The sequence below is a fragment of the Pararge aegeria genome, chromosome 4 (genome assembly GCF_905163445.1).
Source record: "Pararge aegeria chromosome 4, ilParAegt1.1, whole genome shotgun sequence".
Taxonomy (NCBI): Eukaryota; Metazoa; Arthropoda; class Insecta; order Lepidoptera; family Nymphalidae; genus Pararge; species Pararge aegeria.
This window is the reverse complement of record NC_053183.1, coordinates 6330933-6358856: the sequence shown is the minus strand read 5'-3', so window position 1 is coordinate 6358856 and position 27924 is coordinate 6330933. Positions and strand designations below refer to the sequence as shown.

The following is a 27924-nucleotide window of genomic DNA, read 5'->3' as shown; positions in this document are numbered from 1 at the left end:
CAGATAGCTTGCGTCCGCATAATCTAGAATAGAGAGGAGGAGAGAATGTGCCAACATAACTTTGGTAGGGATAAGTTAATTAAAATAAGAAATTAAAGACTTTATGTTTTCTTGACTTTATATTATTATCATAATAGATGGTCTCAAAGTTATTTTGTACTGAATATAGCCAAAATAAATGATACAATAATTGCTGGTCGCTTCTCTCGCCATAGCACCATCAACGACATCATCCGACGTTCTCTAGCTACCGCTCACGTACCAGCTGTATTAGAACCTATTGGTTTGGCGCGGAGCGATGGCAAGAGACCTGATGGTATGACGCTCATACCTTGGAGGCTTGGAAGGTCACTTCTGTGGGATGCAACTTGTGTTGATACCCTAGCTGCATCACACATCCAGGCCACTTCGTCGATGGTAGGTGCGGCTGCTTCCAGTGCCGAGCAGGCCAAGAGGCGTAAATATGAAAACCTGGATAGCAGCTTCATTTTTGTGCCTTTTGGAGTAGAGACTTTGGGACCGTGGGGTCCGGAGGCAATGGCCCTTTTCAAAGAATTATCGAAAAGGGTTATCGAGTCTACCGGTGATCCTAGAGCGGGCAGTTACCTTGGCCAACGTATTAGTTTGGCCATCCAAAGGGGCAATGCTGCCAGCATCTTAGGAACTGTGCCTCTCTGCAGTGGTTTCGAGGACGTTTTAGATTTTATTTAGTTTTTAAATAGTTTATTTTAGGTTATATTTATAATTTTATTTCAAACTGTTCTAAATAAATAAATATAAGAAATAAATAAATACAATAATTAAATTTTCAAGATATTTCAAACTTATCTTATAATTACAAAATGGGCTTTGTTATTTCTTGCATATTAATTCTTAATTGCATTAATTGAAACTGAAAGTTTTAATTTATGCAATTAAGACTTTATCTATCTATCTATCTATATATCTAGGTATCAATCTATCTATCTATCTACAAAATATGTATTATGAAAATTATATTAAATAATAAGAAATTAATTTGTGCTTCTTTTTGGTAACTGAACAAAGGTCCATATATATCTTTTGTTACAAGTAATGATTCATTTATAATTGTATAAAACTGTTGACTTATTGCTTTTATGTTTTTGGGATGAGGAAGAACTGTGTATATATCTTCTAAGTAAACAGTGTACACTAGTGGTGTATTTAATTTCTTCTTTACCCAATCTGCCATGTTTCCTGTAAAATTATCTAGGGAGAAACAATAACCTTCATCAATACAAGTATAAATTTTATATTTGTGGTTTGCTAAACATCCATAGTCCATATTCATGCTAGTTTATTGCAGAAAGGATATTATAGTAAAGTAATTATATTTTCTATTAGTTGTTTGATAAATGCTATTATATTTAATGTTCAAAATAAATACAATCTTCAATGTCTAACCATTAATTAAATGTGTAGTAGTTAAAATAGAAAAAGGGTGGGATTTTATTCCTATGAAATTTAATAATATTTATATGTATGTATGTGCTAAATTCATTCTTAATACTAATAATTAAAAAAACTTACAAAGAAAACTTGATGTTGGGCCTACATAGTAAGGTATATTATGTTTCTTTATTACTTTAGAACTTGTTGATTTCAAGATTTCCATCTAAAAGGAAATTTATTGTTAAAATAAATGAACACCATAAACAGAGCCCTATCATTTCTAACTTATCTTATTAGGCATACAATCCTTTCATTGCTTTTTAGTGTAAGTTATTTTTTTAAATTAAATAGAAAAAAAGAAAATCCGCGCAAGTTCATCTGCATCAAATCGGTTATTATTGGTAATCTTAAAAAAACTTAGTTTTAGATTAACATGGTTTTTTTGGATAGGCATAGTTGTAATATTATAAAACTTTTCAGTTAGTTTGGTTGAACGCGCTAATCTCAGAAAATGCTGTATGTTTTCGTTTTTTTTTGGTAGTATATATTTAGGCTATATAACATCACGCTACGACCAATGGGTACTATCATTAATGAGAAATGTTGCAAAAACTGCAAAAATATCCTTTTTGTGATTCCGATGCGTGCGATGCGTGAACAGTATACTTGCTTTCTGTTGTTCCAAACGACAGAAATATGTAGCAAGTATATCAGAATCGTAGGAGTTGGCGACAACATACAACTATTTTTAGAAATTGACTCATTTGCGGACGAAGTCGCGAGGGTCCGCTTGTTATTAAATAAATAAATATACTACGACAATACATACATCGCCATCTAGCCCCAAAGTAAGCGCAGCTTGTGTTATGGGTACTAAGATGATGATGATGATGAATATTTTGATGGATATAATACACATAAATATTTATAATATACAGATATACACGCAGACACTGAAAACATTCATGTTCATCACAAAAACATTTTTTTCCAGTTGTGGGAATCAAACCCACGGCCTGGCGCTCAGAAAGCAGGATTAATTTAATAGACCAGCTTTAACATATAACACCAGAAAATAACACATTGGCTATAATTATCATCATCATCACCCTCAAAATTGATAAGATCTATTCGTCTACCCTATATTTGCTTGATTTTATCTGTAATACTTTGTAGAGTATAATTAATTTGATTAAAGTTACTTACTACAATGTTGTTATTGTCAATTTCTTTAGACAAATCTGCATATGGTACTGTTATGAGTCGTCCAAAACCTCTTACATTGATAAATGCAATCATATGGAGAGCTAGGTTGTTTAGAACATATGATAGACTTTGATTTTCTTCTTGTGAAATGGGCCTGTGCCCAATGTAAACCGAATTACATTCTTCACCTAACCCTTAAACAATGCTTTCCTTGAGTTAGAGTAATAGCCAATGAGATAAAAAATATTAATAAATCTGATAGATCAATCTAAAAATGGTATATATTTTTAACTAGGTAAGTAATTTTTAATCAGTCGCCACATTATAACTGTGTAACAAAATATCCCGTAAGCAACATTATATCTGTAATGTGGAGAAATAAATAAATCATTCATTCAATTATAAGAAAAAGTTTGATATTACTTTTTACTGTTTTTTGAAAAAACCAATTCTGAGCAATGTTGATTCCAACAGGCACACTTTTGTCATTACATGTGGTTTGAGTGTTCAGTTTTCGTCTATTTTTTGACCAAAACCTATCCTGAAATAATTTAGTTAGTTTTGCAGATGAAGAAGGTGTTTTACATGATTTTCCCTACTGCCCACGGCAAATTCGTGGAATTGGCATCAACTTCCTTGATGAACAATTTTTAATACTTATTTCTTAGAGTTCACACACCTGGCTTTTACTGTAGGCAAAGCCATCTGGATTTAAAATTGGTAGCAAATAGAAATTAAAATGGTTTAGAAGTGATTTTAGTTCATTGATGCCTTCCAATAAATCATTTAGTAAATTTAATATAACAGCTGAAGATATCCAGTCCATGCCATCTTCGCCGCCTACAATAAAAACAGTAGGGTTCTTTCTATGGATTTCTAGTTTCAGGAAAAATATATCCCTTTTCTCGTATGTTTTTGCAACAACTATCTTTTTGTATTTTTTATGTTTTTTTGTTTCAATCCAGTTTAATATGTCATCCCAATTATAAAAACTATCAGATATATTGTTAGGTGATACAGTGTTAAGTTTCTGATTAATATCATTTCTGCAAAAAAAAAACCTTTTGATTAATTTGTAAAATAATAATTAATTTAACATAAAAAATATACTTACGATGTTATTTGTGAAACACGATTCCACTGTATATCTAGAGCTCGAAGACTTCCTTCGAACATATGTGATATTTCTCTGTTCACAATAACATCCATAGGAATCGCAGCTTCATTTGACACACCATTCAAAAAAGTTATTAAGGGGACTCTTAACTGCAATGCATACAATAAAGCTCTTTCATGAGAATTATAGGCTTTTACTTCATAAAGCACATAATCACTTCTACTAATTGAAAGTGAAATCATAATAAACAGGGATTTTAAGACTGTAGTCATTTTATCAATTAAAATCAATGTGGCTTTGATATTTTTAACGATATTTTTAATTTGAAATTGGTGGCCAGCTGTTTGGTAAAATTATACTTATTAAAAACATTACCTTTTAACGAACGCTGAACCAAGCGTTTAGCGCAAAATGAAACACCAGACACAACACTTTCTGACAACAGAGCAACTTGGCTGTAAAATTACACGTCACCGTAGATGCGAGTAAAAAGCTTGGCTTGACCGTCGTTTTAAAGTTGTTTAAAGGTTTTCGTGTTTTATATTTTTGCACTCATATTTGATGTTGGAAACCTCGATGTTGATCTTAGCTTGATGGTGGCGTTAACATTGCAGGGTCCGATGACAATGGGTGGTGGACCTCCACCTCCTGGTAATGGACCGCAAGGTCCACAAGGACCTCCTCTCCCGTTAGGAGGCCCACCACCTCACGGCGTGCATCCTCAAGGAATGCCACCTATGCCGCCGCACCACAATATGATGACGTCGCAAACTGGGTATTCTCATGCTGCGCCGTCCCCCGGGGCACCAAATCCCCCCGGAGCGGCGCCCTCTAACCAGCCGCCGTCGGGCACACCTCCGCAGCAGCCACCCGCGGCGCAGACGCCACCCCACGGCTCCGCGCCACCCTCTACATCGGCAAATGGAGCGCCTTCCTCATCTCCGATGCAAGGATCCATCGCCGCATCGGGCCCTGATAATCTCAACGCATTGCAGCGGGCCATTGACTCTATGGAGGAGAAAGGCTTGCAAGAGGACCCGCGATATTCGCAACTGTTGGCCATTCGCGCGCGATCTAATCCGCAGGATCCTAATAAGGGCCTCTTTTCCAACAACCAACTTGGACAATTAAAGTACGTATATAATTACCTCATATGTTTTATGATATGGCACGGTTATATAGCCGTGGTAACTGGAAAGTGGTAAAGATCTTTTGACTAGCACCCATCTAAAGCGAAACAAGTCGGTGCGGCGGTACATCATCGCTATTTATCTCTTTTGTATAATTTGAATAAACCACACTTTTGTATAAACCATCAAAATGTCAAAGAGAAAGCACTGTATAACGCAAGTTTATTTTGTTGTCTAGAGCTCAAATAGCAGCGTATCGGAAGCTGGCTTGTAATCAGCCAATCACACAACAAATAGCTCTGATGGCCGCTGGGAAGAGAACTGGAGATACGCCGCCAGAATGCCCCACACCTCCTGCGCAGCCGCCCTCACCCTACAGTCAGGGGTAAGTGGTAAAAAAACACTGTACAAACATATCAAAAACTGTATACAGCGTTTATTTATTTACTTATTCATAAGACACACCAGCAATTAATTGTAAATTTAAAAAAAAATATGTGTTAGAATTACAAATTCTGAGCGTTGTGATTATGAGTGAACTCTCCCAGCTCCCGTGGGAGAGCCCCTTAGGCCTGCAAGGCTTTCTGCGACCTCGTCGGGTGTGAAGCCGGATGCCTTTTGAAGTACCTGGGGACCCCAACGTCCATCGGTTCCCAAGGTATGTGACCGGTCCATTAGTTCTTCATCTTCGCGATTCGTTGAGCTAGATGATTTGTTCATAGAGATACTCCGAGCATAGCTCTCTCCATCGTTTGATTTACTGTCGTGTTTTTGTATAGCCCAGGGCAGGCGGGAGGGCAGAGCGCTGGCGCGGCGGGCGGCAAAGGAGTGGCCGGCGGAGACGCAGCGCGCGGCGGTGGCGGTGCGCCCCCTACACCGCTGCCCATGACCGGCCAAATGGCGCCGCCCACGCAGCCAACACCGCCTCTTGTGAACGCGGTACGTATTACCTGACTGTATTAACTGGACAGACTGCCAAGAATCAGATTTCGCTGTGGTATTCATCTCCACAGGTACTTGCCTCGATTGGATTCGCTCGAAAGCTTAACTTCGCCGATATCGTTCTTCAATCTACCTTCTGTCTGCTGTCATCTTCGTGTCCCTGGAGCTCCTATTTACAGCGAAGACTTCGACGTAATTCGCGGGACGTTATTATCTAGTCCGTTGGTGTTCTTCGCCTCGTCATCGTCGCTACCCTGGCATGTGCGTTGTTGCGCTCAAAGGCTCAAAGGATCTCTCTAGGGAGACGTGGGGAGAGAATTGCAGGCTACAGGCACTCTGCCACGCGGTTATATTAACAGCAAAGTAAAAGTAGCGTTAGCACAAATGCAAGACAATAAATCTCTACAATAAAGAATAACTCTAATTCAAATAAAAAATTAAAGTTTGGTTGGCCATTAATAGTTTTCGTTGTCACCTTAACTCGCACCTCTAAATGCATGAGGCAGTATTTGTTAATTTTATTTAATAATCAATGATATTTACTTTAATAATCAATGATACTTACATTTATTAATGCACTTTAGGACATCTTATGTCGATTGAAACACACAATCGAGTTTCCCGTTTTTTTTATATACTTTGAATATACAAACATTTTACAAACTTTTTATAAAATGATTGTATATTCAAAGTATATTTATTATATAAGTCGACCAATAAAGTCGCATTTTACCGCGATAAAAAGCCTGTCACTCTCCGGCCCATAATAAACTATCCTTGTGCAAAAAAATCAAGTCGATTAATTTCTCAGTTATTGCGTGATAGGACAAATGAACACTCTCGCAATAGTAATAGTTATGATTACCTTATTCCACAGCCAATGGTAGGTGCACTTCCTCTGCGAGGTCCCGCCCCGCTAAGACCACCCGGTCCTAATGTTGGGGCCTCTACTTCACAACAGGTATTCAATTTGCGGATACTTCTAACTACACCAATCAACTTAAAATTTGATGTCATTATCACCATATCAACCCATTGCCGGCCTACTACAGGGCACGGGTCTCCCCCCACAATGAGAAGGGGTTAATGCCGTAGTCCATCATGCTGGCCCAGTGCTAATTGGTGGACTCCACACACCTTTGAGAATATAATGGAGAACTCTCAGGCATGCTAGTTTCCTCACGATGTTTTCGTACACCGTTGGAACAAGTGATATTTTAATTGCTCGAATAAAAAAAACACTAACTCGTATTAAAGAACTCTTTACTTCTTTCAGCCCGGTGTGCCTACTCCGGGAGCAAAACAGAATCGCATTACGTCTATACCAAGACCAATCGGCATCGATCCCCTGCAAATATTAAACGAAAGAGAAAACAGGTAATATCAGGTTTGCAAAAGTTTTGTCATATATATTACTCTCTTCACAATACAGATGTCTCTGATCTACTCAAATTAAAGGTAATTATTTGTAGCTATAAGTTAGCCCATATATTCAAAATTCATTTATTTCAAGTATGCCTAATACAAGCACTTTTGAAACGTCAAGTCTGTCCGTGTGTAGTGACTCTACAACCGGTTCGGAAGGCAGATTCTACCGAGAAGAAGCCGGCAAGAAACTCAGCAGTTGCTCTTTTCCAACATTAAAAATTTACATTTTACAGTTTAACATTAATTTTTCTATCTTGTGAGAGATGAAAGCGGAGCCGGATGCTTCCAAGCAACCTTGTCATTAAGAAACTCATCAATTGTATAATAACCTCGCTGTAATAAATGTGTTTTAACACATTCTTTAAACTTATGCATTGGTAGGTCCAAAATTACCTTAGGAATCATATTATAAAAGCGTATACTCAATCCCACAAATGACTTCTGCACCTTTCGCAGACGATATGCAGATGTCACTAATTTATGACCATTTCTTGTAAGTCGACTGTTTATATCCACTTTTTGTTTATAAAGATTAATATGTTGTCTTACAAATATTATATTGTTATAAATATATTGTGATATGCAAAACTATCTGGTGGTGATAACGCTGTATAAGATGGGAGCGAACTTACCTATTAGGGTACACACATCGGCTCCTAGCCCAAAAGTCGATGACTAATGCGCCAATCGGCGGTCAAAAAAAAAAAAAAAAAAAAGGAATTATATTAAAATTACAATCTTACTGAAACGCTTAATTGCTTGGCGGTACGCCTTATTGGACCAGATCAGAGAAGATTCTAAAATTTTTAAATCCAAAGATCGGGGATTTCCCACATATAAGATCACAGCGCTTGTTACTACTACTGCGCCAGGGTGGTCGATAATGTTAATACAACAAGAAAAGATGAATGATTAATTGTAAACTAAATTAAAATTATGCCCTCTAATAAAATATTGATTATTAGCAAACCATTGAACGATTTTTCAATCTACTACGGAAAGCTATTGTTGTTAGCACTAATTTTTTTTGTCCTCATAGATAATATGTTAGGGGGCGTTCATAAAATACGTGAGATGTTTAAGGGGGGAGGTGGTCGATTCAAATCTCATCTAATCTTACGTTGGGGGGGGGGGGGGGGGGGTCTCGGCAAACATCAAGATTTTTTTTTGTTAAATTTTTGTCACACGTAAATTTAAACTCTCATCAATATTGATTACTAGTCGTACGTTTTTACATACGAACCAGAACCTTTTTTTTGGGGGAGGGACGTACAGAAAATTTAAACACGTCACGTAATTTATGGACGCTTCCTTTAGTTGTCGTTCGTAACATCCACATTCTACGCTTCTCATATAATATGATACGTAACGTCAAATAATAATCTTGTTTCAACAGGATAGCAGCGCGGATCGCGTACCGCATGGATGTGCTCTCTAATTTACCCGCAAACATGTCCGATGATCTTCGCGTACACGCACAAATTGAACTGCGAGCCCTGCGAATCTTAAATTTCCAGAAGCAGTTACGCGCTGAGGTATTTAATTTTGTTTTTTAATTGAATAGCTTTTTTCCGAGTTCTTCGTCCGCGATTATTACAAATCCCCGAAAAAACAACCGGTTTCCGGCTACTGCCTATACGACGGAGAGTTAACATAGGCAGTAGCCTCGTTTCAACTAACTCTATGCAAAAAATCTATTTAATTGGTTGCTTAGTGTCCTTCCTTCAAGTCCAAGTTAAGCACACACTAACACACAAACAAGCTTTCGTCTTTAAAATATTAATATGGAATCATCCTAAAAAATTAACATGCAATTATTGTGTTGCACAATCACTAGTGCCACAAAAACAGTCGGTTTTACTGTGCAATTTGAGATATATGTTACAGTGACATATCCTAGTCTCTTTTTTTATTTTTATTATAAGAGGTGATTCGCTGGATCTGAATACCCCGTTAAAATATCCAGCGGAGATAATTTGATTGTTTTTTTAAATACCTTTTTTTTTTAATTTTCAACTTGTTTATAATAATAGCATAGCATCAATTAGTTCATCTATTAAAGTTTTTTGAACGTTTGCAATAGATATTGGGGCAAGTCCGTCGCGACACAACTTTGGAAACGGCGGTCAACATCAAAGCGTACAAACGCACCAAGAGACAAGGTCTGCGTGAAGCGCGTGCCACGGAAAAGTTAGAGAAACAACAGAAACTGGAGGCCGAAAGGAAACGTAGGCAGAAACACCAAGAATTCCTACAGACTGTACTGCAACATGGTGAGCATTAGATTCAGCTGTTATGACTCTGTCTGGTAAAATTTCATACATGACGTCCTTGTCTCAACCAATGGACGTCAACTGCTAGAATCAACAACTATATCTAGATAATATGGATTGTTGTTACTTAAACTGCAATAATTTGAACATTAGAAGCAATATACCTACTAGACTACATAAAATAAGTAATTCATTTAAAGGAAATTGTATACAATATTCAATAAACTACCAGTCAATATGTCTCACATGTCTCTGAAAAAGTTCAAAGTTTATATTAAACGTAAGCCGATAGAAAAGTCCTATTATAGTATTAAGGACTACGTCAACGATAAAAATGCTTGGGTGTGAATTATTGCTCAACCAGCTAGGTTGCTTCTTTTGCATTTTAAATTACAATTTGAGATGGTGATAACAAAGAAAATAATAACCGGCTGAGTTTGTTGTGGGCTTCTTAGACCAGGGTGTGTTTGAAACCCTCACAGCTTTAGTTTTACGTTGAAGAATTTAGTTATCGCCATCAACTCACTTCTATGTCATATTTTACATGTAATTTACGCATCAAAAGTGCCATCTATATGCCTATTTGAATAAAGAAATAGTTGACTTTGACTTTGACTTTGAACCGTTCGTGACCATCACATTAATGCATGTAATTTTTTTTGTTGTGAACAAATTACATTCGTTCAGCCATTTCTTAAGATTAATACCGAATATAAAAATGGCTAAAGTTTACACAATTTAGATTTCTACTATATAAATGCAATATTAATTTAAAATATTTAATATATTTAATATATTTCGGGTATGTCTACCAACTGTTTCCGGTGTCGAGTTGCTATTATAGTAGCTTAGGATACTAACTACCTACTATTACGTTAGCTTTTTTATTGATGGACTTAGTTCTTTCGTAATTTCTGATTGGATCAGTTAATGTAAACAACAATTATTTTAATTTGATTGAAGATAATGCGTGTTATTGAGTAAATGTATTTGGAAAAACGTAGTGTAAGTGGTGAGAGATTTTCTACCTACGTTAACCAATTCGATCTTGTGAAAGTTAACTACGATTTGGAGGGAATCGAATGTTATTTCTATTCTAGTTATTACACCGGGAAACGGTATTGTCGCTAGATGGCGCCCTTCGTTCTCACTTTGTTTTACCAAATCATTAAACCGTGGTGATGTTCACAGCGAGGGACTTCAAGGAGTATCATCGCAACAACGTCGCTAAACTGTCGCGTATGAACAAAGCCATAATGAATCACCACGCCAATGCCGAGCGCGAACAGAAGAAAGAGCAAGAGCGCATTGAGAAGGAACGTATGAGGCGGTAAGTTAATAATAATAAATAACAATACTACGACGATACACACAGTACCATCTAGCCCCAATTTATTTATTTATTTGGTATCTATGACCCATCACTACGCACTACACTATAACATAAATAGAATAATTAAAAACTAAACTAAATAAAAAATAAAATGAATAATGCGTAGCTTGTGTTATGAGTACTAATAGGACTGATGAATATTTTTTATAAATAATATACATAAGTACTTAGAATATACATATAAACACCCAGACACTGAAAAACATTCATGTTCATCACTCAAACATATTCCAGTAGTGGGAATCGAATCCACTGCCTTGAACTCAGAAAGCAGGGTCGCTACAAACTGCGCCAATCGGCCGTCATAGTTGTTATCTAAAAAGAAGCTATTTCATGCGATTTTTATTCGTTATAATTTACCGAAGTAGATTCACCACCTGATGATAAGTTGAAAACCAGGCCCTTAAATAGAGTCGCCATTTGCAGCGCACGAAAAGGGTCCGTCCGACAAAGTTCCACCTTGTGTCCAGCAACCTTACGTGTAGTTGTTATGCCTCATGCGCCTTTTAATTGCAACTCTTGCCCTTCAGACCGCAATAGAGCAAGACAGCTTGGCGGCAGATATAACCATGGTAGTAGTACTTCCCCTTTTAGACGGCCGATTGGCGCAGTGGGCAGCGACCCTGCTTCCTAAGTCAAAGGCCGTGGGTTCGATTCCCACAACTGGAAAATGTTTGTGTGATGAACATGACTGTTTTTCAGTGTCTGGGTATTTATCTGTATATTATATGTATATTATTCATAAAAATATTCAACAGTTATCTTAATACCCAAAACACAAGCTTCGCTTACTTTGGGGCTAGATGGCGATGTGTGTATTGTCGTAGTATATTTATATATTAATCTCTGTCACAAAAAGGTTCTGCTACCACTACCCACGGGCAGGAGAACTTTTTCCCCCAGGGAAAGGAAAAAAAAAAGTCCTCTCCCACAGCCTTATTAACTCTCCGATTGCTCAGCACCTGTTGATATAATATTCAAATTCAAAATTCATTTATTTTTAGTATGTAAAGGGATGAGCACTTTTGAAGCGTCAAATATGTCTGTTTGTAGTGACTATACCACCAGAAGTGTGCGCCATGCTTTCGCATGTGGATACGTTAATTTTATCCCTTGTCAGGGTATATTAAAAATGAAAAATGGGATAAAAGCTCCTGTCTATGCCAGCTGTGCAGGAATAAAAAGTAACTATAACCCAGGCACTGGAAGAATGTTTTGTGAGGTCTGTTAGTTGGTTATGTCATCATCAGATCAACCGATAGACGTCCACTGCTGGACATAGGTCTTTTGTAGGGAGTTCCAAGTTCCACGATTCTGAGCCGCTTGGATCCAACGGCTACCTGCGACGCGCTTAATGTCGTCTGTCCACCTCGTTGGGGGTCGACCAACGCTGCGCTTACCAGTACGGGGCTGCCATTCCAGCACCTTGGGACCCCAACGTCCATCCTTTCTCCGAACTATGTGCCCGGCCCATTGCCACTTAAGCTTCGCGACTCGTTGAGCTATGTCGGTAACTTTGGTTCTTCTACGAATCTCCACATTTCTGATTCGATCGCGTAGAGATACTCCGAGCATAGCTCTCTCCATCGCCCGCTGAGTGACTCTAATCCTTCTTATGAGGCCCATAGTTAACGACCATGTTTCAGAGCCATAGGTCATCACTGGCAACACGCACTGTTCGAAGACTTTCGTCTTCAGGCACTGAGGGATTTTTGACGAAAAGATGGCACGAAGTTTCCCGAACGCTGCCCATCCGAGTTGGATTCGGCGGTTCACCTCCTTCTTGAAATTGGACCTACCTAACTGGATCGTGTGTCCTAGGTATACGTATTCGTCAACAATTTCGAGTGCAGTGTTCTCAACGATTACTGGTTGAAGCGGAACATGAGCATTAGACATAATCTTCGTCTTGCTCATGTTCATTCGTAGGCCAACCTGTTGAGAAGCTCTGCTGAGGCCATTGAGCATCGTATTTAGGTCTCTCAGAGTCTCTGCCATTATGACTATATCGTCGGCAAACCGAAGTTGAGTGATGTACTCGCCGTTAATGTTGATGCCAAGTCCGTTCCAATCCAGAAGCTTAAAGACGTCCTCCAACGCAGCGGTAAATAGTTTCGGGGAGATAACATCTCCCTGTCGCACGCCTCGCTGCAATTGGAGCGAGTATGGTTATGTAAAACTAAAATAAACGGTTGACATAACCTCGTAAAGCGAAGACTTCTCATATTTAGTTATATATATATATATATATATATATATATAACGCGTGAATGTTCCAATATAAATTATATGTTTCTTTATAGTCTTATGGCGGAGGATGAAGAGGGCTACAGGAAGCTGATTGATCAGAAGAAAGACAAGCGATTGGCGTTCCTGCTATCGCAGACGGATGAATACATCGCAAGTCTCACGGAGATGGTGAAACAGCACAAGCAAGAGCAGCGCAAGAAACAGCAAGAAGAAGAGCGCAGGAAGCGAGTGAGTTCCAGAGAAGAATTATATAAATTATCTGTTTAGTTAGATTTGTCAACTTACATATACAACAATTAATAGATAATGAAATAACGCATTCCTATTGGTATCTGGCATTTATATCGAATGATACATATTATATAAAACACTACATACAAAATTTAATAAAAATATTAAATTAAATAATTAATGGCTTAACGTTTGCTGTAAGCATAAAAGTCAATAAAAGCATTTATAATTTATTTTGTGTTTCGGTATTTTAGTATTGTGAAACAGGATATTTATTGTTTAATTAGTTTTTACTGTTGCAGAAATCGCGCAAGAAGAAGGTGCTAGAAGGTGGCGAGATTGATGCTATGGATGACAGCTCCCAAACTTCCGATTCTCGAATAAGCGTCATGGATCCTAAAACAGGAGAGGTATGACGTCTCATAAGTTTCTATACATTTGTTTTAATATATTTGCTTTAAACAAATATCTTGTTTAATAACAATTTGGATACAAAATATCAGTCAGTAGTTTAATATAATTAATTTCTACATTAACTGTCTACGGCTCTAGGCTCTGTGAGAGCTGTGATGCCATATTTCACTGCTAATTTCAATAGAATTACGACACACATCAGTCCTAAATTTTGGTTTGTGACTTAACAGACAGGGAAACAGGAAACTAACATATATTTTTGACGGACTTAAAAAAAGAGAAGTATGCTCTATGTTGATCGACTGCGAGTACAGATTATTTTTTGTTCACCGAATTCTCTGTTCCATTTGTGTTCCAAAAGATTGAAAAATTATAGTCCTGAGGTGGCCAAATTGTCACAAGTTAGAACTTTATGAAGAAATCCCATGGAAATTGATGGATAAATATCCAAAATTTTATTATCCAATTTAATTTTGTAGTCGTATAGTAAAGTATGTGTGTTGAACTTTCCTAAATCTATGAATGATGCAGGTGGTTGAAGCCTGAGAATCATTGAAGTATTTAGATTTATTTTTAAAGTTTTTTATTCATGGTTTATAGAGTAAATTTGATATCCTTCATAGCAGAGTTTTTTTAAATTATTCATAGACGTTGAGGGGAGAAGAAGCTCCATTGCTGTCTCAGTTCAAGGACTGGATGGAAACTCATCCAGGATGGGAAGTGTTATCTGATTCTGATGATTCTGGAGATGACAGCCAGGATGATGGTAACTATAATATTAGCTTAGCTAGCTCAGCTTATATAAATTGTTATAGTTATATTTGTTACGTTCTGTATCTTATTTCATTTAATAAAAGTAAGTGCATAATATAGCTTATGTCTACGTAATCATATTTTAAGTGTTTCCATTGTATAATATCTTTCTTTACGAAATCAAGCTGTTTATGTAAATACATGCAAACTCAAAATAGATTTATATGATATGATATTTCAATAAATTTGATATGGCTACATATATTTTAACAATTACTATATTTTGACTATAAAAGAAAGGAGAGAGAGACGAGAGCAGCGCCACGAGAAGACGGACAGGGAGAAGACAGATGAGGAGAAGGCGCGTGAAATGATCAAGAAGGCGAAAGTTGAAGACGACGAGTACAAAACTGAAGAACAAACATATTACAGGTTTGTATAAGAATATAAACTAATTTTCGTAAACTCGAGAAACGAACGTAAATACTAAAAAAAGTAAACTTAACCATAAAATATATCTGAGCTAATTTATCGCAGTTTCTTGTAAAACTTTCGAACTGTTAGATGTTTAAGTTAAGTGTTGTTTTATTGAAGAAATATGCTTTAATTTTATGAACAAGATGTGACTCTTTGAAATAAATAACGCTTTTTTTTCAGTATTGCTCACACAGTCCACGAATCTGTCACAGAACAAGCCAGTATTTTGGTTAACGGAAATCTTAAAGAGTACCAGATTAAGGTATGTATTCTATTATTCAAAATATTGTGTTGTACTCAAAGTAGGACAATAGAATGTGACGACATTTAAAATCCATTATGTATAACGAAAATATAAATCCGCAGATAATAATTAGTTTTACATAAATTCGCTTAGGTTTAACAAGGTTTTTCTTCTAGGGTCTTGAATGGCTGGTGTCTCTTTTTAACAACAATCTGAATGGAATTCTAGCAGACGAGATGGGTCTCGGCAAAACCATCCAAACGATTGCATTGGTCACTTATCTGATGGAGAAGAAAAAAGTCAACGGGCCATTCCTTATTATTGTACCATTGAGGTAAGTCATTGTCACTCATCATTAATCTTCAGCATGTTAAGTACTGACCACAAAGTATGAGAGAGTAGTCATATTGAAAATGGAGGAGACAAGTATATCCAGACTGTTTAATGTGTGTTGAATGGTTTAAATACTATTATCACATGTTAGATAGCAACGTAATTTAAACATTTAAAGGTGATTTTCAAAAACTTTTAAAAAGTTTTAAACCGTTGTTTCCTTTAACGAGTGGCTTTATAGTTTACTGCCTATCGAACCACTAGACCAACGAGGTAGTCAAGTGGTACTATAATGCTAGATTGTTTTAATTGTAGTACACTTTCGAACTGGGTGCTCGAGTTTGAGAAGTGGGCGCCGACGGTGCTGGTGGTGTCATACAAGGGCTCGCCACAGTCCCGCCGGCTTGTGCAAACGCAGATGCGCTCCACCAAGTTCAACGTTCTGCTCACTACCTACGAGTACGTCATCAAGGACAAGGGAGTTCTTGCGAAGGTGAGTGAACACTCTTTCCCTAACTTAATTCAAATTTAACTAAAAAAAACTATATTTAACAGGCAGTCAGCTGTACATGCCCCATTTATGAAGATGGTGGATGGCGTAGGCTCTAACCAAACAAAGCGTTACTTAAACAAAAACAAACGCTTCCATGTCGTTATTCATGCAATGTCTCAAAAATTATTAAAAAATTACTTTTGCCCCTGATTTCATTGCCAGTTGTTTCGGTTTTTAAAAAATTCTGCTCACTACCTTCGAGTACGATATCAAGGACAAGGGAGTTCTTGCGAAGGCGAGCGAACATTTTGAGAAATAAATTGAAAGCAGCTAAAATTATGACTGTGCATAATCAATACATATTTGAAAATTTAATTTATATACATAAAATATCAAAAAAATTAAAAATAAAGTGGACTGTAAAAATATTAATATTAGAAGTAAAAATAAACTTGTAGTGCAGTTTAGTAGGCTGCATAAAATTAGTAATTCATTTAAGGGAAATTGTATATCTTTTTATAACAGATTACCAGATTAAATCCTTGAGATGTCTAAAAGTTCAAAGTTTATATAAAACGTAAGCTTATAGAAAAATCCTATTATATAATAAGGATTACATGTATGATAAAAAAGCTTGGGCATAAATTGCTCTAACTTCATAGCTCAGCATTAACTAGACTGAAATGGTAATAACAAAAAAAAAACCGTTGTTTGTTGTAGGCTCTTCTTAGACCAGGGTGCGTTTGGAACCCTACTAGCTTTAGTTTTAAGTTAATGAATGCAGTTATCACAATCACAACATTAGTGCAACATGTTAGATGTATGAACACTTCATAAGCGCCTTATTAAAGGTCTACATGAATAAAACATATTTGAATTTGGTACCAGGAAATGATCTTAGTCGTTACTTTAACACTCAGTTACTCCACAGGTGCAATGGAAGTACATGATAATTGACGAGGGTCACCGTATGAAGAACCACCACTGCAAGTTGACGCAGGTGCTCAACACGCACTACGTGGCGCCACACCGTTTGCTGTTGACAGGCACGCCGCTACAGAACAAGCTGCCTGAGCTGTGGGCGTTGCTCAACTTCTTACTACCGTCGATATTCAAGAGCTGTACAACATTCGAGCAGTGGTTCAACGCACCGTTCGCGACTACTGGCGAAAAGGTAATCTTGCTTGAGGGCTAAATTGGGGGGGGGGGGGGGGGGGGCTGGGGGGGGGCTCACTGTATTCTCCTGGAAATGGGAATCATGAGCTATCTCTATGCAACCTTACACTACAAACCTTTTTTAATCATAATAAGTAATAATAAATAAATAAATATACTACGACTATACACACTTAGCTTGTGTTATGGGTACTAAGATGACTGATGAATATTTTGAATAAAAAATACATCGTAAATTAAATTACTAGGTGGAGCTGAACGAGGAAGAAACGATCCTGATCATCCGTCGTTTGCACAAAGTACTGCGCCCGTTCTTGCTTCGGCGTCTCAAGAAGGAGGTGGAGAGCCAGCTGCCGGACAAAGTGGAGTACATCATAAAGTGCGACATGAGTGGTCTACAGCGAGTACTTTACAAGTGAGTCACATAATACTTTTCAAAATAATTTTTAGGTTATTTATATCTACTTCTGGGATATTACGAAAATCAAATGAGAGGATGGAAAAACGAGAATGTTTTGAAAAGTAAACTTTATTTGCTATACTTCGAAAGTAAGGAAGAAAGAGAACCTGTGTGCTGTAATTTATACTTTCTTCAATTTTTATACGCCACACCAAACAGATCTTCGGCAATGTACCCTATGGGCGCGCGTTTCAATCCAAAACCGGAGCATATTTAGGAGATATTGACTTTATAATGAATAATTTTCAAAACAAAATTTCAATTGCAGACACATGCAGTCTAAGGGCGTTCTTCTTACGGATGGATCTGAAAAGGGCAACAAGGGCAAAGGTGGGGCTAAGGCTCTCATGAACACCATCGTGCAACTCCGCAAGCTCTGCAACCACCCCTTCATGTTCCAGCACATCGAGGAGAAGTTCTGCGACCACCTCGGTACAGGCGGAGGTGTTGTTAATGGGTAAGAATGTAAAACATCACGCTTTCTTTCGAAAAACAGTGATTCTATTTATTTTAGTTGATAAGCCTAGATAAAAAGTTCGTGTCTACTGCAAGACTAGCATAGGCAGGAGACAAAAATATTATCTCTTGATAATATCCACTAGCAAGGGATAAATCTGCTTGACCACCTGCCAAAGCACAGGAATGGGGAAAAGGAAAAGTTTACACCCATTTAATATTACAAGGTTATTATTCTAATATAACATCTACCAGTTTGGCCATGCTTGCAGAGTGTATAACACTGGGAGAGAGACGAAGAAGAACATTCGTTGTCCTTACCCAGAAAGGACTAAGTGTGTATCTTATTAAATCCGTTCAATTTTCTATCGCATTCTACCAGGCCTCTGTTGTTTTGGATAATGACTAAGTCCAACGATGATTAAAAAAAGGAGAGGAAAAATAATATCTGTATGTATTTTTTTTTAAATGCTTTAAAAATGTTTTTGCAGACCTGATCTCTATCGAGTGTCTGGAAAGTTCGAACTATTGGATCGTATTCTGCCCAAACTGAAGAAGGCAGGGCATAGAGTGCTTATGTTCTGTCAAATGACGCAGTGTATGACCATAATAGAGGACTATTTCTCATGGAGAGGTTTCCTGTACTTAAGGTGAGCATTAAAAATTCTATTTGAATCATATGAATTCAAACAAACTATTCCGCTACGATTTCCATAGGTCTGATCAGATACAGATATCTGATCAGACCTTCGGAAGTCATTCCTAGGATATATTATGATATTATTCTTAGAAATGTAGCAAAAAGATTCGCAAAAGAAAATCTTTTGGATTAGATATAAAATTTGAAAACAACTAAATAATCAAAGATTTCATAAAAACTACGCGGTGGCAACCATACCATCGGATGTGTTTACGTTTAAGATCAAATAGGGTCACGCATCCCTATGGCATCAGAGAATTGATAAAATTAAAACAATAATTTCACGTATACATGTAGTATGCGTGTAAATGTTAGGTCAAGTAATAACATATGAATTTTATTTTTGACATTTTGAAAATAAAATCATATCTCTAAATCGAGTATAACTTATACATAGTGATATTTTTAAACGACCTTGTATTTGTTTTATATTAAAAAAATTGCTTCCTGCATGGATGCATTTATATAGAGTTGTCGGTTTTTAGTGCCTCGAACTTTTCTCATCAGTTCAATATTTTTAATGTTGTTTTTCACAGGTTGGACGGTATGACGAAGGCCGAGGACCGTGGTGAGCTACTGAAGAAATTCAACGAGGTGGGATCGGAGTTCTTCATCTTTTTGCTGTCAACTCGCGCGGGTGGTCTAGGTCTCAACTTACAGAGTGCGGACACTGTGATTATATTCGACTCTGACTGGAACCCGCATCAGGTAAACAGACGTACAAGTATTCAAGTCAAAACTTTGTTTATTTAAATAGGTCCATATTTCTTTATTCCACTTCCAGTTAGGCCTGGTGTTTAATGATGATGGAGTTAAGGATGGTTATATCGCCACTAAACTCATATCCGTAATCGGTTTCTAAGCCACATCATCCCTGAATACTAAAATGCTTTGCTGAACGTCTTTGTCGTTAGAGTGGTAACTAGCCGCAGTCAAAACTTCCCACACGCCCGTAATGCTTTTATGCTTTTCTGAACGTCTTTGTCGGTAGAGTGGTAACTAGCCGCAGTCAAAACCTCCCACCCGACCGGAATGCTTTAATGCTTTTCCGAACGTCTTTGTCGGTAGAGTGGTAACTAGCCGCAGTCAAAACCTCCCACCCGACCGGAATGCTAAAATGCTTTTCTGAACGTCTTTGTCGTTAGAGTGGTAACTAGCCGCAGTCAAAACCTCCCACCCGACCAGAATGCTTTAATGCTTTTCCGAACGTCTTTGTCGGTAGAGTGGTAACTAGCCGCAGCCGAAACCTCCCACCCGACCAGATCACAGAAAATACAGAAATAAATTCCCAAATTGCCCCTGCGGGGGCCGCACCCGGGTCCTCCACTTATAAGTCCACAGAGCTCACCACTGCACCAGGGAGGTCGTCTTATCATATGTAGTAGTAATGTTAGTGTTACAACAGGATCTTCAAGCCCAGGATCGTGCTCATCGTATAGGACAACGCAACGAAGTGCGTGTACTACGCTTGATGACAGTCAATTCTGTGGAAGAAAGAATCTTGGCTGCAGCGAGGTAAGAAAATATTTGTATAAACTGTTCTGACTTAGTTCAGAGTTCACCTTTTAACCATGAATAAATGAATTCACTTTTATTGTACACCACATAAAGTGCATTACATACATACATACAAATTTATATTACTAAATAAATAGGTGGAACATGATTCTTCCATTTCAAACTCAAATTCAAAAATGTTTTATTCTCTAAAACCTATGACAGACACTTATATTCATTAATTCGTTCATTCATATATGCTACCATTATTCACCAAGAGATGATGGCAATAACTACATTCGTTAAATTAAGACAAAAGCTAGGAGGGTTCCCAAACAAGCCTTGGAAACTCTTCTTAATCTCACTGTGAGGCATCATTACGCACCATTACGTAAAGTAAATTGTATGTTTTTATTATTTTCTTATCAAATTAACATAAAGATTACCCTAAGAGTAATAGACGTTTTCATTACTTTTCATTGTAAAATTTATTTTAAATTGATAAAAACACACTTGCATAAAGATAATTTTTCTGAGTTTTTTTGTTTTTATTGATATTTTTAGAACATACTTTACAATCAAAAGAAATTAAAAGATCGTTTACATAATAAGACAAGTTAGAAAATATGGAGTGTAGTTGATATCTTTTGTTCCTGTATCTGTATTAGCGAATAGGTTGCAAAGCCGATTACTGGAATAGTATATATTATTTTAGACTAGTGAATACTGGTACTGTGCTCTAGTAAGGCCAGCACAAACTCGGGATGGCCGGGCAGAGCATTGTTATCTTTACCCAACGTAAATTTACATAAAACTAGTCTTAACAACATACAGATTCCAATGTTAATCAACGCCAAGGCATCAATGGGGACATCCATTACGTATGAATTATAGTTTATGTTAGCTAGCATTTACCATTTTTGAATAAATGGGTACGTACATTCGATCTTTATTTTTTCTTCAGATACAAATTAAATATGGACGAGAAAGTAATTCAAGCTGGAATGTTCGATCAAAAGTCTACTGGTTCTGAACGGCAGCAGTTTCTGCAGAGTATCTTACATCAAGATGGAGATGATGAAGAGGTATCGGACAGTTTAAATTAACTGATATTTAATCTTGTGTTCGTTAACTAATTTTGAATAATGCTTCACTTTGCGTTAAAAAAAGGGCAGTTATTAAGTGTGACTGAGGTCTCGACATTATAAGTTTCCTTTTTTTTTTTTTACTATTCCCTTTAAAAGAGCTGTGTCCAGCAGGGGAAGTCCATAAACTGTTTTAAGAGAAGAGATTCCTCGAAAGTTTTGACATGATAACATGTTTAATTTGTGCAGTGCAAAAGCCTTCCTCTCTCATAGAAGAGTCGGTTTTAAAGCATAGACCCAACACTCACGCTGCTCTAATGCAAGTGGGCTTTAACGACTATTTAGTCACAAGATATTGAAAACGGGGCAAGACAGCTTAACGTGCTTTTCGAGGCACACGTTGACACGGCAAATTTTCCGACTGAAATTTTTTTAACAGAAAAACATATTTCTTTATTCTATATATATATAGTTAAACATACTTAACAGCTAGACCATAGCGGCAGTCATTTTTCCACAAATTATATAAAACTATTATTCCTATTATTAGGAGGAAAACGAGCTCCCGGACGACGATTTGATCAACGAGATGATCGCACGATCTGAGGACGAGTTGGAGCTGTTCAAGCAGCTTGATATCGAACGCAAGAAGACAGAGACACAGTCGCGGCTAATTGACGAGTCGGAACTACCCGACTGGCTGGTCAAGGAAGATGACGAAGTCATCTGCAACAAGGTTAGTATTAACGTTATTTATTTATTTATTTATATTACATCTTGTCACTACGGCAGGGCCACTTACACTAACTAGATAGAACTACATAATTTATGGATAACTAATTATAAGACAAATGTGCTGTAATGTAAAAACAAATAGATTTTTCTTCACTTGTAGTTTAACATGTCTTTGAAAAGAACATGCATAAAGAAAATCCCTGTTTATTGTATTTGCCTTTATAGAACTTTTTTTTTTAAAACAAAAGACGTTTCTAGTTTCGTCATTACTTTTTTGGTTATGAACCGATTTTAGTTAATTATTTTGAGTTAAGTATATAGCTTCAAAATGGGAACATTTAAATATCATGGTTAGTGTACCTTAAAATACGAAGATATCCAAGGGAATTCATATTCCATTCTTAACCAGGGTTGATCCAGTTTTGCAAATATTAGATTAATTTTTAGCCCAGTTAAACAGTTCGTACTCTGAACAATAAACACCAAATCGTAAGCATGTCAAATAATGAAATATTAAAATCACTTAGGGCCAAGGCTGGAACTACCTAGATGACGACGAAACGCTTGGCCGTGGATCCCGGCAGCGTAAAGAAGTAGACTACACAGATTCTCTAACGGAAAAGGAGTGGCTCAAAGCTATCGACGAGGAGTTCGAAGAGGAGGAAGAGGAAGATGACGACGATGAGGTTCTTGATAAGAAGCGGAAGAAAGGGCGCAAGCGGCGGTAGGTGTTTTTGTTTGGCCTCATCAACGTTTGATGTTTATTAACTTTTTGGGGTCTATTGTTGAGCCAATTCGTATGTTAATTTTAGTATTAAGTTAAATTATTTACTAGTAGTATCTGTAGAAGAACCAAGGTCACTGACATAGCTCAAAGGATAAGCAAGCTGAAGTGACAGTGGGCAGGTCATATCTGTCGTAGGACCGATGGCCGTTGGGGCAGACGTGTTCTGGAGTGGAGACCGCGAATCGGTAAGCGCAGTGTGGGACGACCTCCAGCCCGCTGGACAGATGACCTTGAAAAGGTGGCTGGATGAGAAAGGCGGAGGACCGTGTGTGGTGGCGCGCTCTTGGAAAGGCCTATGTTCAGCAGTGGATGGTTGTGGGCTCTTGATGATTATGATGATGACTTACCAGTAAAACTTAGATTTGATAACTTATATCTCGTAAACCTGTCACTTGTATTGGTTGTAAATAACAATCATTTTTAACGATGCTAGCCATTGATTAAGTATATATATATATATATAGGTTATATACGTTCTAAGGACTTTTTTATTTTCTACTCAGACGCCAAGAAGAATCTGATGAGGAGGAAGTGCCCTGCTCCTCAAAAAAGAAGAGTAAGACGGAAATTAATATGCTCAAAAAACGTCTGAAGAGCATTATGAAGAAAGTTGTGGAATATTCTGATGAGTGAGTACCATAATTGGTTTGTTTGTAATTTACCAAATATATGTATGTACCTGTGTCATGCATCACACAGGTCGGAAAAAATAAAAATCCGTTTTTCAGATGGCCTATACTTTAAATTTGATGATTATTGTCTGTTAGTGTGGCTACAGACACTAAGCTTACGCATATCATATATATATATCAATTACAAGTTTTTTTTTTTTTTTATAATTACAAGTGGTTACTCTCGTTGATATTATAGATACTACAATAAAAAGAACTATTTATTTGTATTGTTGTATTATAAATATTACAATACAAATAATTATTAAATAAAAAAATTTAAACAACCAAAGAAGTAATGTTTTAATAATAAATATACTATTTTTCATTTTAGCCTAAAATTTTAATGTTTTAAAAAAATTTAAGTACTTTACTTTTTCTTAGTTGTTAACTAAGAAAAAGTAAAGTACTAAGAAAAAGTAAAGTAAAGTACTTAAATTTTTTGTTAGAGGTAAGTTTAGACATTTTCTATTAATAAAATTTTACTGAATCGGGCGATCATTTAGTTAGAAGTGTGAAATTAGAAAAATAAATATTGAGAAGAACTAAATCGATTATTAATAGTTTAAATTCTTTCAACCACACTTAGCAGCACTCGGCACCTTTACGGTCGAACGAATCTTGATATTGTAGTTTTACAGACTAACTAATAGTCGAGCTTCACTTTACACTTATATATAATCATATCAGGGTTGTTGAACAGACTAGGAAACCACCCTAGAAAATTTAGCTAAAACTCGATTTAGTCCAATGTATATAATTAAAAATATGTATATTTCGGTTCCGTTGAATTTCCGTTTTTCTTTCGCTGAATTGAATCACTGTTTAATATTATTTGTTTCGCTGTTGCGATAGTTATCTTAAAGGTAGACTCAGCTGATGTACTGATGTTATAGTTGCCACTGAGTATTCTTAAGTCAAATTTGTACAGTTATTAATAAAGATTTAAGTTAGAATACTGCAATACCCGATTTCCAATTAACCTTGTATATGCAGTGATAGTGGTATTCATGCAGATATTTCTCAATGTTTACGAGGTGAAATTTATTTTAACTGAAGTTGTTTATATTTTTGACATAGAAATGGCCGTGTCCTCTCGGAGCCGTTTATGAAACTACCTTCGCGTCGAGAACTTCCCGACTATTACGAAATAATAAAGAAACCACTGGACATCAAGAAGATTATGAACAGGATTGAAGAGTGCAAGGTATTTATTTACTTTTCATTTATCCATATAATATTATATTATTTAGAATACAGTTAGATAAGAAAGTACATAGTTACCTAGTTGAACTAGTCCCATTTAATATAGTCCACTGTAAAATGTCGCTTGAATTCCGTTCAACCAGCCTGCCTCGGAAGACCTAGGTACCCGGCTGTAAAATATAGACTTGCTGACATAAATGCTGTTTACAGTGCAACGAAAATCACCCAATAAGCAATATTATAATGTTGCCACATTTATACTACAGAAAAGAGCTGTGCGATCGATATATAAACTTAGATCACGCGAATCCCTTCGTGCCAAATTTAAAGAAATAGGTATACTTACAGTCTCCCAATATATTTATAATAATATAATCATTATTAAACAAAACATAAGTAATTATAAAAAAAGTCGATATAAACAGTCGACTAACTAGAAACGGACATAAATTAGTGATATCTGCATATCGTCTGAGAAAAGTACAGAAATCCTTTGTGGGGATGGGTATATGCTTTTATAACATGATACCGAAGGTAATATAAGATCTACCTTTACCTAAGTTTAAACACATTTAACAAATCGTGGTTACTACTCGATAGATAAATTCCTTAACGACAAGGCTGCCAGGAAGCAGGCCACTCAGCTCTCAGCTCTCACAAAACTGAAGAATTCTAAAGATTGTTAAACTATAAAATGATGTTGGAAAAGAGCAATCTGCTAAGTTTCTTGCCGGCTCTTCTCAGTGGAATCGGCTTCCGAACCGCTGGTACAGTCACTACAAACAGACAGACTTTACGTTACAAAAGTGCTTATAATTAAGGCCTACTTAAAATAAATGAATTTTGAATTTTGTTAATTAGTTTTATTTATTTCAGTATATAGACATTGCCGACATGGAACGCGATTTCTTCACACTATGTGCAAACGCACAAACTTACAATGAAGAAGCATCACTAATCTACGAAGATTCTGTGCGTCTGCGTAACGTTTTTATTGAAATAAGACGTCGCTACGAGAATTCTCCAAACTCTGATGAATCTGATGATAATGACAAAGGTTAGAACTGAATTTATAGAAATACTTCTTTATAAAATTAAAACAACTATTCTAAATCCTGTAATACCTACAAACGAAATGTATTTATTTTTTAATGTATGCTTAAGTATGGTGCATTCTGTAATTGGTAGCAACTCAGTGTTTCATGTGAAACTTATTTTCATAACATTACTCCTAGTCCTAATTCTTCATAACTATGTCACATGGTTGATACTAGTTTAAATAATTTCGTAGCTATATAATTTGTTGAATCTTATGCACACCAACCCAACTCGATATCTGCTAAATCTATTCAAATGTAAGAATATATATTCTTCAATACTGGTTATTTTTAATTTCCACCCTTTTCTGGAGTAACAAGGATTTTGTCTTCGTCTGCCAAAGTTCATTTGTTAAATCGAAAACCGTTCATGTAACACTTATTTCACCTTCAAGTTTACGACTAAACTAAGGTTCTGAAATTAATTTTAATCAATTATTTAAGATTAATGCTAAACTCAAAGTCATAGAATTCAAGTAAATTTTTCAATGCTACACAATATTTTTATTTAGATCGTAAAAGTCGTAAAAGACAGTTTATGTTTTATCTTAAAGTCCTAACTAAAAATAACTTTTATTTGCATTACTTTCGGAGTTAGTAATTATAAAGTTTTATTTGTGTTATAATATTTGCAGAAGAAGAGGATTCAGATGGAGAGTCAAACCGTTCGGTTAAAATGAAAATTAAATTGAAGAACAAAAGTAAAAGCACACCTTCCAGGAAACGAAAGCAACGCAAGTATGTCTCTGATGATGAATACTTTGAGGAAGACTAGATTAATATAATATTTTTTAATTTAAATCTCTATTTAGCACTTAGTTCATTATAAAAATTCGATAAATTATATAATTAATTAAGGAAATCTCATCTCAAGTATAGATGTTACACTCATTATTTAGATTGCTGGTATTTTATAGTCTTCTCAATGACTTATTATCACATATTATATCTTGTTGTTCTTGTAGTTCATTATAAAAATTCGGATAAATACAATTAATTGTGGAAATCATAGATGTTACACTCTTAAGTCTTCTCAGTGACTTATTATCACATATTATATCTTGTTGTTCTTATAGTTACCGTATTTGTTGACAACGTATCACATGATCTAATTTGACGGCCGATTGGCGCAGTGGGCAGCGACCATACTTTCTGAGTCCAAGGCCGTGGGTTCGATTCCCACAACTGGATAATATTTGTGTTATGGACATAAATGTTTTTCAGTGTCTGGGTCAATATATTATAAGTATTTATGTATAGTATTCATAATGTTATCTTAGTACCCATAACACAAGCTATGCTAACTTTGGCACTAGATGGCGATGTGTATTGTCGTAGTATATTTATTTTTAAAAAAATATACAAATATGTTAGTTATTAGGGTTTCCCTTATAACACAAAAAATTGCCAGTTCAGGTACCTGTTACTAAAATAGTATAACAACATTTTAATCATTGATGATAATAAGTGCTTGTTCCTTCTTTACTATGAGTGGCGACATGTGTCGTCGCTGTAGGACACTAATGGATGGGTAGGTTGATAGTAGAATTAATTATATTATACAGAACTAACATTTTATTCTTCCAGTAGTGAGGAAGTAGATGCTTACATTAGAGTCTGGCGGCAGGTTGAATCAGTGCTTACATAAGATTAAGGTTACATTTGACATTTTCTTTTGTGTATATTTTAAGATAAGATGCAACTTTTAACTGAAGGTTTTCATGATTAATCTTTTGAAAATAAATTAATTTGAATGATTGAATAAAATATAATAATTTTATTGATAAGAAGCTCTTTTGCTATTTAAAAAATGATGTCAAAGTATTTGATAATTCATATTCATGAAATTATTTGATAATCAATTTTATTATGGATACCTTGGTATAACCATGTTTTAACAATAGACATTTCTGTAGATGTAGTGTATGACATGTATGTGTTAGTAAATAAAAAACAA

General features: G+C 36.1%; 1 protein-coding gene across 4 annotated transcripts in view; it reads left to right on the top strand.

The window, feature by feature from the left end:
- LOC120637544 (ATP-dependent helicase brm) overlaps nt 1-27160 on the top strand; it is a 28828-nt gene extending 1668 nt beyond the window's left edge. The window contains exons 2-29 of one of the 4 annotated variants that reach the window (XM_039909365.1): nt 4351-4868; nt 5105-5251; nt 5646-5805; nt 6686-6769; nt 7085-7185; nt 8633-8771; nt 9320-9509; nt 10701-10839; nt 13206-13380; nt 13671-13793; nt 14446-14563; nt 14847-14982; nt 15208-15289; nt 15448-15605; nt 15920-16097; nt 17029-17271; nt 17522-17688; nt 18002-18190; nt 18681-18839; nt 19426-19597; nt 20295-20404; nt 21351-21471; nt 22022-22207; nt 22734-22930; nt 23497-23622; nt 24739-24871; nt 25747-25927; nt 26603-27160. In XM_039909365.1, coding sequence (XP_039765299.1) covers nt 4351-4868; nt 5105-5251; nt 5646-5805; nt 6686-6769; nt 7085-7185; nt 8633-8771; nt 9320-9509; nt 10701-10839; nt 13206-13380; nt 13671-13793; nt 14446-14563; nt 14847-14982; nt 15208-15289; nt 15448-15605; nt 15920-16097; nt 17029-17271; nt 17522-17688; nt 18002-18190; nt 18681-18839; nt 19426-19597; nt 20295-20404; nt 21351-21471; nt 22022-22207; nt 22734-22930; nt 23497-23622; nt 24739-24871; nt 25747-25927; nt 26603-26742 — 4572 coding nt within the window. In that variant the 3' untranslated portion in view covers nt 26743-27160. The remainder of the gene's footprint in view (nt 1-4350; nt 4869-5104; nt 5252-5645; nt 5806-6685; nt 6770-7084; nt 7186-8632; nt 8772-9319; nt 9510-10700; nt 10840-13205; nt 13381-13670; nt 13794-14445; nt 14564-14846; nt 14983-15207; nt 15290-15447; nt 15606-15919; nt 16098-17028; nt 17272-17521; nt 17689-18001; nt 18191-18680; nt 18840-19425; nt 19598-20294; nt 20405-21350; nt 21472-22021; nt 22208-22733; nt 22931-23496; nt 23623-24738; nt 24872-25746; nt 25928-26602) is intronic. The other 3 variants (XM_039909367.1, XM_039909366.1, XM_039909368.1) reach the window with 3 other exon arrangements.
- Nucleotides 27161-27924: the final 764 nt, after the last annotated feature.